This window comes from Balaenoptera borealis (genome assembly GCF_965194805.1).
Source record: "Balaenoptera borealis genome assembly, chromosome: 1".
In the NCBI taxonomy this organism is placed as follows: Eukaryota; Metazoa; Chordata; class Mammalia; order Artiodactyla; family Balaenopteridae; genus Balaenoptera; species Balaenoptera borealis.
The window spans coordinates 58,317,660-58,331,189 of NC_138860.1; the positions used below are offsets into that span (position 1 = coordinate 58,317,660).

A 13,530-nucleotide genomic window follows, 5' to 3' on the forward strand; every position below is an offset into this window, starting at 1 on the left:
GTCGGGATTCCAACGCGAGTGGATTTGACTTAAAGTCTACTTAACTTCAATGCACACAGAATGTTCCAAAGAATTTGGAATTCCTTCATGTTTATATATAAATTAAGTCATACTGTGAGCTGACAAAACTGTGTCAGAAAAATCAGTCATTTGTTATACCACATTCTTTAGATATTTAATTAAATTTGCACTTATTTGTGTTCACACTTAGAGGAAAAATTTATGTACATGTGTCATAAAATAATATTTTAAAAGTTTTAAAATTATGACCTGCCTAGCTATTGATACACACACACACACACACACACACTTTTTGATGCTCCTTAATCTTGAGGGGGAAATGGTGTGGAGCAAGAAAGGGAATAAAGTTTTGGGTAGAGAGGTTAGTTATAAACTTAGCAGAGGAACTCAGTTTCAGGGGGACTCGGTTTCAGTCCCCACTCCTGTTTCAACTTTCCCCAAATCCTTGAGGGAATATCTCATCAGTAAAAAACAAAACCAGAAAACTATTAATTAATTCCATTAGAAACATCTTTACTTTGAAACTGTGTAAAATCCTACACACTTATTTAACAATTTTATACTGACTATAATTTCAATTTAATGGCCAAAGGAAATAGAAATAAAAAATAAAATTCTGCCTAATCCAAATTCAGATGTAAATATATTTTAAAAATATTCTGGCTGCTCAGAAAGCTCAGGTGATGGTAGAGTGCCAGAGTTGTGGCTCAGAGATGTTATGTCTAATTTCACTGAGTAAGTCAGTGGCATAGTGGGAAACAAAATTCAGGACTCCTCATTTCCATTTTAGGGCCACATACTATTACAATACAATGCTCAGATAAGAAGTCTACATTTAGCATTAGATCCAGAAAGTTTAAGGGAATGAAGGTAATTAGAAAATGCACATGGGAATATAGTTGGGTTGTTGTACTTTATATAGATATCTACTATAGTTTTTTTAATCACACTGTTGAGTGGTTATTTATTTGCATCTCTCTCTTCCACTAGACTTGGAACTCCTATAAAGTAAGAATTGCCTCCTTTTTAATCTTTGAATCTTTAGAGTCCACCATAATAGTGATAGATGAAGGGAAGGAAGGAAGTGGGAGAAGATGGTGGAAGGGAAGGAAAGAAGAAAAATTTGTAGAATACTCCAAGAGAAATGACCTAAGAGACAGAAGGAACAAGGTAGCAGAACACTGTTATATGAGTGACATAAAAACATTCCACCACGTGGACACGATAGAAAAAGATATGATGAGGATAAACATGTTATAAAAAAGTATGCAACCTTAGTTTGGACAAAAAAATTATCCAAAACGTCAATTCATTCAAATCTGGGTGATGGCTATTTATCTAAATGAAGCCAAACTTATACAATTTAGAAAAATGACCTATGTAGAATTTTTTCCAGTTAAAATAGAGATGTCTCATGTAGAGTTAAAATAGAGATGTCTCATGTAGAAAGCAGAACGTTATCTAGACTCATATCCATGTATGACACATAAATGTTTCATTATTAGTGTAGGGATTGACTGATTTGCTGTTGACTCAATGGTTTATTGATACAAAAACAAAAACACCAGAAGTCCTAAAAATTTACTTAGAAAGAGACATCTGTTATTAGGTTACTCTGACTTCTTCATCAAATCTTTCTAAATTAGGAATAACTCTACCTAAAAGTATCGCTTCCCCCAAACTTAAGAGTATTCACGAAATGCAATGTTTAGATAAGCATTCTACTTAGATTGCTTTCAGTAATTAGCTTCCATTTAAACATCTGAAAGTCAAGTAATAGTGTAATATAACCTGCAGAACTACATGGTGCATAAGAAATGCAAATATTGTTTATGATGAAAACTGAGAAAAGCGATGCTCATGGCACACTGCCAAGTTTAATTTCCTGTCATGTCTTTGGCATGTAGTAAAAAGCCCCTTTGTCTCGATTTTCCAAGCAACTGTACCAAATGTATGTTAATAAGCAAATAAAAATGATGTGAAAAGAATCAAAACAGTTTGTGTAGGACAACTCTAGATTTGCTTCAAATTGAGCAGCCTAATTAAAAAAAAATAGCAAATATCTCATTGAGCATCTTCTTTTGTGTAGAGCTATGGATACATGAAAATTCAGATTTATAAAAAGAGTTCACAGAGGGATGGGTAATTTTGCTTTTCCAAGACAGTTTTTTGCTCACAAGAGATGCATTACATAATTTGTTTAAAAATAGCAAACTTGTGTAGTGCATTTAAAATAAGTTTAGTTGACAAAATCATGATGTAAGAAAACATTTTCACAAACATTACAGTTCCTTGGAAGGAAGACACACACACACACACACACACACACACAAACACACTGACATTTTATATAACCAAACTTACTTGGAAGACAAAAAATATCATAAAGTATTTACAATCTCATTGGGCTGTATTATAAATATCCACAATGTTTTAAACTCTCTTCTACTTGCTTAAGTAAGTAGTCTGTGATGAAAATGATAATTATTATTATCGTCATCATCATTATAAATAAAAATAGAGTGCTTACTTGTGTTTAACCTGTCCAGTGCTTTCCCTGCATTATCTCATTTAATCCTGTCAACCACGCTATAGCAGACTCTTGTTATCTCCATTTTAGATGTGGGAATCTTGAAAGATAAAAGGGCTAGAAAACCTTCCCGAGATCTCACAGCTTGTATGTGAGCTTCAGGAATTTCAGTCTATGTAGTTTGATGCTAAAGCCTGTGATTTAACCCACAGGCTGTGCTGGTTCTCGTAACAATCCAGCCATAACAATCTTTTAAAAATATAAATCTTATCATGTCACTAACTGGCTTGAAACCCTCCAATGGCTTCCCATCTCACCCAGAATAAAACTCAAATTCTGGCCACCTCCTTCAAGGCCTACATAATCTGGCTACTGACCACTTTTGGAAATCATCAACTACTTTTGTTCTCCTTCATTGTGTCTAGACACTCTTGACTTTTTTTGCTGCTCTTCTAAGACACTGAGCTGCTTTGTACCTGCTAGCCCTCTGCTATGAACACTCTCCATCAGACGTTCATATTACTTATTCCCCGCTTCTTTCAGGAGCCTACTCAAATGTCAACTCTTCAAAGGGGACTTCCCTAATCACCTTACTAAAATAAAGCTCACTTGTCCCTCATTCTCACTATCTGTCCCTTTAATTTAATTTTTTATAGAACTTATCACTCTAACAAATCACACTCTACAATTATACTGTATCCATTCATTTATTTAACGTCTGTTCCTTGAGGGGGGCAGGACCTCACTGTTCACCTCTGCATCACTAGTGCCTGGAAAGGTAGCTGGCAAAAACCACGTGCTCAACAGGCTTTTGTGGAATGAATGAATAAAACATTAAGTATATGTGCATTTTTAATATAGAATGTTTAATATAGAAATTAAACACACTACCATCAATGGATAGGAAAGAGTAATAAGTAATGATTAGAATTAACAACAAAAATAGAAGTGGTACAGAAGATACCTCTGTACTGCATATCACCTGGAAAGAGTCTGGTTTCACCTCATTTGGAAGGCACAGGGTGTGTCATGGGGGTTCACTGTTTTAGGTGTTAACCAGACAAGTGGAGGTTGATATAGGGTTAAGAGGTCTACGTGAGAACTAAAATAACAGCAACAAGGAGAATGTTTTGGCACAAATCCTCTATCCTTTACCCCTGGAACTTTGTTAAATTCCAGTGTAACCTCAGGGATATGGTCAGGTCTGAAATCCACCCCAAGATGCTTCAATTGTCCCACAATGTGCTCACATCTCAGACTTTCCCTTGAGAAGACTCTATCCCTATTTGGGGCATAGAAATAACCCAACTTATACACGGTCAGTCCTATAAACAATCTACAGCCAATCTAAGCACCACAAAGGTCAAGCTGGAGTAAATCCTTAAAGCTCAGTCTCATTGCTTAACTTCTGGGGGGGAACCCAGATAGTACAATGTCTCGGGGGTAGCAAGTAAGCAGTGAGAGCCACTCATCTGCAGAGTCTGTTTAATGATGTGTGTATATATGTTGGGTGGGAATTCTGAAGTTTAAATCCAGACTAGTCTGTGTAATATTACATTTTCCAAAGAACACAAATAGAAGGTCTGTTTATTAACTTGAATGAGAGAAGTGTCTCTAAGACCCTTGAAGTATATTAATAAAGATAAGTGGGAATAACTTATCTTTATTAATATAGCAATGTAATATTTTTTTGTTCTTTTATACTCACTATGACATTAACCAGAGTTTAATTTTGGATATAGGTACTACAGACATAATGAAAGGAGGTAGATTTTTATAAAAATAAGTACATTTTAAAGAATATGAAATAGTGTTATGATTGATGATATATATACTATGACTATATGAAGAATGTTATAAGCTGCTTATATGAATACTATAGAATAGTATACTGTAGAACAGCATATAAAGGAAAATAAAATTTTAAATTAAAACAAAGAAACTCTCTTGCTTTGAGATTACATATGTTATGTTTTATGGCAAAGTTGGGCATTTTCTTTAAAAATATACTGATAAACTTCTTATAATAGAAATCTAATGGATAAAAAAATATATAAGCAAAGTAGCAGTTAAAACTATGGCAAATTAATTAAGTCAAACAAGAACTAGATTCTCCAGCATATAGTATGTAGAATTATGCTTTCTTAAACATGGTTAATAATTTTAAAATAAGAGATATATCCAACTTACTAAAGATTTATCTGGATAAACCCCAGCTCTTAGTAGAGAAGCCTTCCAGCTGTCTACATCCTCCTGTGAATCACATGCCAGCTCGAGAAAGCGATAGTCTTTGTATACATTCCTGGAGTCAAAACAAAAAAAAAAATCGTGCTTTTAGTTTTGAACCAAATTCAAAATGATTTCATATCCCTGCAGATGATGATACAAACAACAATCCAAATAAAGGGTTATCTGACAGTCACTGAAGAAAAACAAAAACAATCTATTGCATTTAAAATAATTAGCACATTCCTATATGTATGTATTATACAATTAAAAAACCCTCACATTAAAGAATTTACAGTTATCTGTACTGCTAAGCAATAAGAAGGGAAGGAAATAACAAATGTTCTCAGTATGACACACTGAGTGCCAACTGACAGGGAGTTGTTCTGAGGGGAATGGATTTGCTATTGTCTAGTAATTAGATGAATTTTTGAAACTAATTTACAAGTCTAAATGGCTCATAAAACTTTAAAATTATGGCAATAATCTCACAAAACTAAAATATTGTGCTGGATTCAAATCACAAATGCTCATCAATATTGTGAAAAGGAAAGAACATTAACTAATATTTAACAGAGTAAAGTGCCTATGAAGTGCATATTGACAACTGGATAATACTATAATTTTGTATTTCCTTTCTTAATAATAAAACAATACACAAAATGTAATAATGCCCATTTAGAATAATTTAGAAACTAGATAAAAGTATAAAAATGGATACAATCAACCATTTTCTACTATTTACAGATAAACCTATTTCTTTATATTCTTTTGTTCTATGCATTTTTCCACAGTTGAGTTTCTCTCTCTTTCTCACTCACTCTCTCTCTCTCTCTCTCTCAATTTTGTGTCCTTTTCACTTACTATTATATCATGGTCATATACTTATGCTATTACATCTTCATAAACATCAAATTATAATGGTATAATATTCATTAATATAAATGTATGATAATTTACTTGACCTCCTCCTAACATTAGATAAGTAATTTACTTTATTTGCCATCATAAATAATGCTCAAATAAATATTTTTATCCATAAGCCTTTGCCTTTCTACTTTAATTTACTACTATTATTTTCTGAGGATAGATTCTTACAGATAGAGTTACAGAATCAAAGTTATAATCACTTTTGAAGACAATGATACACGTTCCAATCATCTTTCCAGAAAAGATAATCCAATTTAGACAGATACTAGCAGTGTACAAGATTAACAACCTTTTTCTCTTCTTTATCTCTCCCAAGGTGTTCTCATTCATGGCTAAGAGTTTCAATTTACACCTAACTCAGATGGCTTACATATTTACATCCCCTGTCCAGACCTGCTCGATTCATACTGCTTATTGACTTCTCCACTTGAGTATCTCAAAGGCACTGTGACATGGATGACTGAATTGGTGATTTCCAACTTGATGTTCCCATTTCATGCAGCATCAGTGTAATGCAGATACTTTGGAGGTATCTTAGACATCTTCCACACTCTCATACACCTCCTTACATTTTACCACTTAAAAGTGTACTTCCTGTATATTGACCATCATGTTATTATCATCTCTCTTTTGGGTTATTACTACATCTCTTCACTAGTCTCGCAGCATCACACGACCACTTTAAATTTGCTCTCTACACGGAATCCTTATTATCTTCTGAAAATGTGAATCAGATATTCACATAAATATACCTGGTTATACCAGTTAAAACCCCTGGTATAAAACACTGCAATACTACATGCTTTTAGGAAAAGACCACACTCACTATGATGGCCTACAAAGCCCTGCACAGTCTGGCCCAACATTACCTTACTTTCTAGCTTCTTTTCATACTCTGTTCTCCCTTGATTTTTAAGCCACACTGGCCTTTTACTTCCTCATATATGCCATGCTTACTCCCAAAGTCTTTGAATATACTGCTCTCTCTCTGTCTGCAGCTATCTGTCCTTCCCTCATCGCACAGTTAACTCCTGTGCCTTCCCACACTCATGGGACCAGTCCACTTAAAGTACCCAGCAGTTGCACCTGTGCCACAATGAACAAAGGAAAATAAAAGGACACCCAAAGAGGTCTAACAGCCAGAGAGACAAAGAATAAAGAAGGCAATCAGAGCAGTCTATCAACAAAAGAGAAAGGCTGGGGGTAGCAAAAGAATAATAAGTATTTGAAGAGGTACAAAAGGGCATTAAAAAAGGCTTATAGAACTAAGAAAAATAAGATTTTTAAGTTAATATATTGAGTAGATAAGTTGAAGGAAAGGATGATCAATCTTGAGATTAGAATTAGTAGATGTTAAGATCCAGTAGGAGAATTAGAAAAATATAAAGAGAGAAGTGTGGAGGAAAGACCCAGAACATCTAACCCGTAAATAATAGGAGTTCCAGAAAAAGAAAGGAAGATGGGAGGAGAAAAATAATTATAAAAAAGAAACTATTTTTTAAAAAAGAAACTTATCCTGATTTTTAGAAAGATCCAAATCTTTACATTGAAAGTGCTGTTTCAGGTAGAACTGATGAGAAAAATTATCACATACACACATGCTAGTATAAATCTTGAGCTCTGACATAAAGAAAAGTCTTCTGTAAAGAAAGAGAAAGTTGCTTACAAAGGAAAAAGAATTAGACTGGCACTGGACTGAACATTCAAAAGGTAGAAGGCAATGAAATAGTATTCATGGATTCTTAAGAGGACTGCAGACTCAGAGTCCCACATCCAGCCAGGTTATCACCATATACCCAATCTGAGGGAGATGCTAAGGCAGTATTAGGATTACAACAACACTGAATGAACCTGCAGAGAGTGTTCAAGGTTGAAGAAAAACTAAGAGAAGAGAAAACAGTGGTGAGCAACAAAATTTGCTGTATCCATAGAGTCAAATCAAAATAAATAATGATAGATCATCTAAGAATTGCAATATAGGTACTAAATAAGAACTCTTAAAGAAGAAGAGACACATTGAAACAGAAATTCAAATAGTCTAAGACTCAGGGGAGGGTGGAAGGAAAAAATGATGCTCACAAGTTCTCCTCTGATGGGTATACGAGCAAAGAGTAGGGAAGCAAAGGGATCCCAGAGTTCTCATATTGTTGGAAGAAGTGGGCGAGGAGAGAAGTAGGAGAAGAAAGTGTCTTGGGAGAGAAATATTTGATATGTACTGATGAGTGTAAATATTAATAAAATAAAAAGTACAGAACTCCCAAATTAAAAAAGAAAAATAAAGAAAATTAATAGCCTCTTGATCAAATCAACAAAAAATTAAGAAAAGAAACAACAAAATAAAATAGGAAATTTTAACGATAGGAATAAAATCAAGTATATTAATTATTAATTATTAATATTATTAATAAATAAATATTATATAAATATAATAATAAATTATTAATCATTAAATTAATAAAAGTGAACTGAATTCTCTCAGCTAAACAGTTAATTTAGGTTAAAAAAATAAAACCCAGTTATATGTTATTTGCAAAAATAAAGGAACAGGTAAAGATATATCAGATGAACACAAAACAAAGAAATAAAAATGTATGAATGGGGTTTCCCTGGTGGCGCAGTGGTTGAGAGTCTGCCTGCCAATGCAGGGGACACGGGTTCGAGCCCTGGTCTGGGAAGATCCCACATGCCGCGAGGCAACTGGGCCCGTGAGCCACAACTACTGCAACTGGGCCCGTGAGCCACAACTACTGAGCCTGCACGTCTGGAGCCTGTGCTCCTCAATAGGAGAGGCCGCGATAGTAAGAGGCCCGCGCACCGCGATGAAGAGTGCCCCCCACTTGCCGCAACTAGAGAAAGCCCTCGCACAGAAACGAAGACCCAACACAGCCACAAATAAATAAATTAATTAATTAATTTTAAAAAATCTAAAAAAAAAAAAATGCATGAATGGCAATATTAATATAGGCAAGATAGAATTTAAAAGTACTGAACAGGATAAACAATTTAAAAGCACTAAATAGAACAAATAGAAATATTATATAATGATATAAAGTACAATTTATGAAGACTGGAAAATACTTATAAACCTGTTTGTACCAAATAATATAATAGACAAGTAAATGAAGCAAATGTTACTTAAAAATGTAGGATAAACTTGACATAACTACTGCATATAATTAATTAAAATATAAATATGGAAAGTTTTTAATATGGCATTTTTCAAATTAGATATAGTGGACAAAAAATAAGTAAGCACATAAAAGAAATAAATAGTACAACAGATTAAGTAAATTTAATAGATTCCTTTATCGCTTAAATAGAAGATAAAGATGTTTTCATCATCAACAAACCATTTACAAAAATCTGTCATATACTTGGATCTGCACACATACACAATATCAGCTTTAAGAAATTAAAAAAAAAGAGATTTTATGAATCCCATTCTTTGGTCACAAAACAAAAAAAAAAAAGAAAAAGAAAAAATGAATTTCTAAACAAAAAGACTCAGAAAGAAAATAAAAAGCAAGCACACTCCTCGATAATCCTTGTATTACAGAAGAAACCAAAACAAAATTGTAAATTATTTAGAAAGCAATAAAAAATATATAAACACATCATATCCAACCAGTGGAGCACAGCAAAGGCTGTAGGAAAACTTATGGTTTTAAATATGTTCATCACTTAGAGAAAAAATTAATATTCATCTATGGAAAGTATTAAATTAGGATAAAAAAACAAAATAAGCCAAGAAAGGAAATTAACATAGATTAAAGCCAAAACTAATGAAATAGGAAATATTAAGATAACATAAAGGATAAAGACATCCATGAGTATCTTCCCTTTAGTAATAGATAATAAACTTATAATCCTAATTAGGGGAGAAAACAAAAGTATACAAGATCACAAATGAGAAAGGATAGAATACATACCCACAAATATATAGGTGATTGAGAAAATTACAATCAAATACTTTATGCAATCTTATGTCAAAACTAAGAACCTAGAGGTAATTACTAATATCCTAAAAAATATAAATCAACAAAATTAACTCAGAAAGAATTGGAAAACCCAAGTTGCTTTTACAAAACACTGCTAGTATTAAGATACTTGCTTAAAAGACTAACACTGACTGCAAGACAAATATACAAAAATCATGGAGGGACCTTCAAGATGGCGGAGGAGTAAGCCGTGGAGATCACCTTCCTCCCCACAAGTACATCAGAAATACATCTACATGTGGAACAACTCCTACAGAACACCTACTGAACGCTGGCAGAAGACCTCAGACTTCCCAAAAGGCAATAAACTCCCCATGTACCTGGGTAGGGCAAAAGAAAAAAGAAAAAACAAAGACAAAAGAATAGGGACAGGACCTGCACCACAGGGAGGGAGCTGTGAAGGAGGAAAGGTTTCCACACACTAGGAAGCCCCTTCGCGGGCAGAGACTGTGGGAGGCGGAGGGGGAAGCTTCGGAGCCACGGAGGAGAGCGCAGCCACAGGGGTGCGGAGGGCAAAGCAGAGAGATTCCCGCATAGAGGATCAGTGCCAACCAGCACTCACCAGCCTGAGAGGCTTGTCTGCTCACCCACTGGGGCGGGTGGGGGCTGGGAGCTGAGGCTCAAAGGTCTTCAGAGGTCAGAATGGCCATCATCAAAATATCTACAAACAATAAATGCTGGAGAGGGTCTGGAGAAAAGGGAACCCTCTTGCACTGTTGGTGGGAATGTAAATTGATTCAGCCACAATGGAGAACAGCATGGAGGTTCCTTAAAAAACTAAAAATAGAATTACCATATGAACCAGCAATCCCACTGCTGGGCACATACCCTGAGAAAACCATAATTCAAAAAGAGTCGTGTACCACAATGTTCATTGCAGCTCTATTTACAATAGCCAGGACATGGAAGCAAACTAAGTGTCCATCAACAGATGAATGGATAAAGAAGATGTGGCACATATATACAATGGAATATTAGCCATAAAAATAAACGAAATTGAGTTATTTGTAGTGAGGTGGATGGACCTAGACACTGTCATACAGGGTGAAGTAAGTCAGAAAGAGAAAAACAAATACTGTATGCTAACACATATATATGGAATCTAAAAAAAAAAAATGGTTCTGAAGAACCTAGGGGCAGGACAGGAATAAAGACACAGATGTAGAGAATGGACTTGAGGACACGGGGAGGGGGAAGGGTAAGCTGGGACGAAGTGAGAGGGTGGCATGGACATGTATACACTACCAAATGTGAAATAGATAGCTAGTGGGAAGCAGCCACATAGCACAGGGAGATCAGCTCGGTGCTTTGTGACCACCTAGAAGGGTGGGATAGGGACGGTGGGAGGCAGACGCAAGAGGGAGAAGATATGGGAATGTATGTATATGTATAGCTGATTCACTTTGTTATACAGCAGAAACTAACACACCATTGTAAAGCAATTATACTCCAATAAAGATGTTTAAAGAAATACAAATCAATGACTTTCCTCAATACTCCCAATAACTTTGAAATGGAAAAAACACTCCATTCACACTAGGAGAAAGGCTATAAAATACATAAAAATAAATTTTTTTAAATTAAGAAAATTATAAGATCTTCATAAATGGGAAGGCATATTTGGATGTGTTCATTTGATTACACTATACTGCTAGGTCTTACTAAGTGACTAGCACTACTAGGTATTCAATAAATACTTACTGAATAATGACTACCATCACACCCTTAAAAATATTGACTATCATCTTTAAAACATCTTTGCAAATTTTATAATTTAAATGATTCTTGGGGCTTCCCTGGTGGCGCAGTGGTTAAGAGTCTGCTTGCCAATGCAGGGGACACGGGTTCGAGCCCTGGTCTGGGAAGATCCCACATGCCGAGGAGCAACTAAGCCCATGTGCCACAGCTACTGAGCCTGCACTCTAGAGCCCATGAGCCACAGCTACTGAGCCCATGTGCTGCAACTACTGAAGCCCACGCACCTAGAGCCCATGCTCCGCAACGAGGGAAGCCACCGCAATGAGAAACCTGCGCACCACAATGACGAGTAGCCCCCGCTCACCACAACTAGAGAAAGCCCACGCTCAGCAACGAAGACCCAACGCAGCCAAAAATTAATAAGTAAAATAAACAAATTTTAAAAAAGTGATTCTCCATCAAAGCTTTAATATTTTTGCAAAGGAGGATGAGCATTTTTATATATTTATGGAAATGATGTTCTCTGTTCTGATTTCATTACATACTTTTTGTATATTACTGTAATAATTTTTCATTTTTTATTTGCTTTTGCCTGACATATCTTTGTCTCTTTTACTTTTTTGCTTTTATCCATTTGTTTTAGTTTTTAAAAAGAAATATCTGTTATAAATGCTAACTGTAAAGTAGGCTTTTATTTTTCATCCCAATTTGAAAATCACCTCCTACAATTAGGAAAGTTTTAATCATGTTTATTTCTCGCCTTTTTGGTTTCTATATTATTTTAGTGGTTTTCAGTTCTACAGGTAAATGACCATCTTAAAGTTTTCCAAATCATTCTTGAATTCATTTTTGTATATAAAATTCCTGTATATAAACTTTAGGAATAAAATAATAATTTTTGGCTTCTTGGGGGATTTAGAAGCTTTTACTTTCCACATTATCTCATGACATTTGCAAATCTGTCTAGAAATATTAACCTAGAATATTATTTCTGAATTATTGTTTTCACATGTCTTTGAGGCTCCTTTTTTCTTTTTTTACTTTTGTATTCAATTTTGTTACACTTAAGCAATTATTTAGATGGAACTCTACATGTTTAACTTTAATAAAGATTTATCATCAGGCATCTTCTACCTGGACTTCTCAATTTGTAAACTCTTACTTGGATTCATTTTGTGAGCTGGCTCAAACTAGAGTTAGCTATCTAAATTTCTGGTTGGGGCAGTCTCCACATTTCTCACATTGATTCAGTGAGTAAGTGAAGAAATTTCTTATTGTTTTTTACTGTTTAGCCCAGTTTTTCTTATTCAGGGTAATGCACGCAATGGTCACTCAAAGGATTTCAATCTAGTTCACTCTGTGAGTCTTGCAAATAGTTGACTGACATTTCCACTTTCCAGTGATTTTGAGACTTTCCGTCTCTGTTGTATATGAGTTTTTGGATATAGCAATGGATGGAGAAGGGCAAAAGAGAAGCTTCTAATTTTTCACCATCTTATAAGAGGTCATCTTATTTAACCTTCATAGCAACCCTGCAAAGTTGGTTATAGAGCTGTTTTACAGTTGAGGAAGCTGAGATTCAGAGAGATTAGGTGACTTTCCCCAAATCACATAGCTAATTAACAGCACAACCTGGGCCTACCACATTCCTCGGCATATAGCCTCTGTAAAACAAATACTAGTTGAATGAACGAACCAAGGAATCAATGAATAAATGAACTATGGAATGAACTTGGACTGTGCTTATTTTTAAAACCACCTTTTTCATTTTTGACTGGACCTTTAACTTTCTACAGAAAACCTAAGATTTAAAAAGTTTGAAGAGACAAACCATAATAAGTAGAATGAGTAATTTTAATTAAAGTGGGACATATTTAAAGGAAATATATTTTCCTAGTATGACAGTTTATTGTTGGAAAATTTGAAAGGTCATATCTTTGCTACAGAGCAGAAAGGGTAATGGATTATCTTGATGGAATCAAAATTCATCAGTTTTTAATTTTCTAATTACCTCTCTACAATAGCTTTTAACTATCACTTAGGTTTCCATCTGAGGCATTTCCACTGCACAGTATGAGTTCCTTTAAGATGTAAAGGTATGGGGAAGGCAAAGCTGGACAAATGCCA

The 13,530-nt window shown here is 34.7% G+C and overlaps 1 protein-coding gene across 6 annotated transcripts in view; it reads right to left on the reverse strand.

The window, feature by feature from the left end:
* Positions 1-13,530, reverse strand: part of DNM3 (dynamin 3) — a 576,662-nt gene that overhangs the window by 94,573 nt on the left and 468,559 nt on the right. For all 6 annotated transcript variants that reach the window (XM_082382854.1, XM_082382856.1, XM_082382851.1 and 3 more), the window contains one exon: positions 4,742-4,853. In XM_082382854.1, coding sequence (XP_082238980.1) covers positions 4,742-4,853 — 112 coding nt within the window. The remainder of the gene's footprint in view (positions 1-4,741; positions 4,854-13,530) is intronic.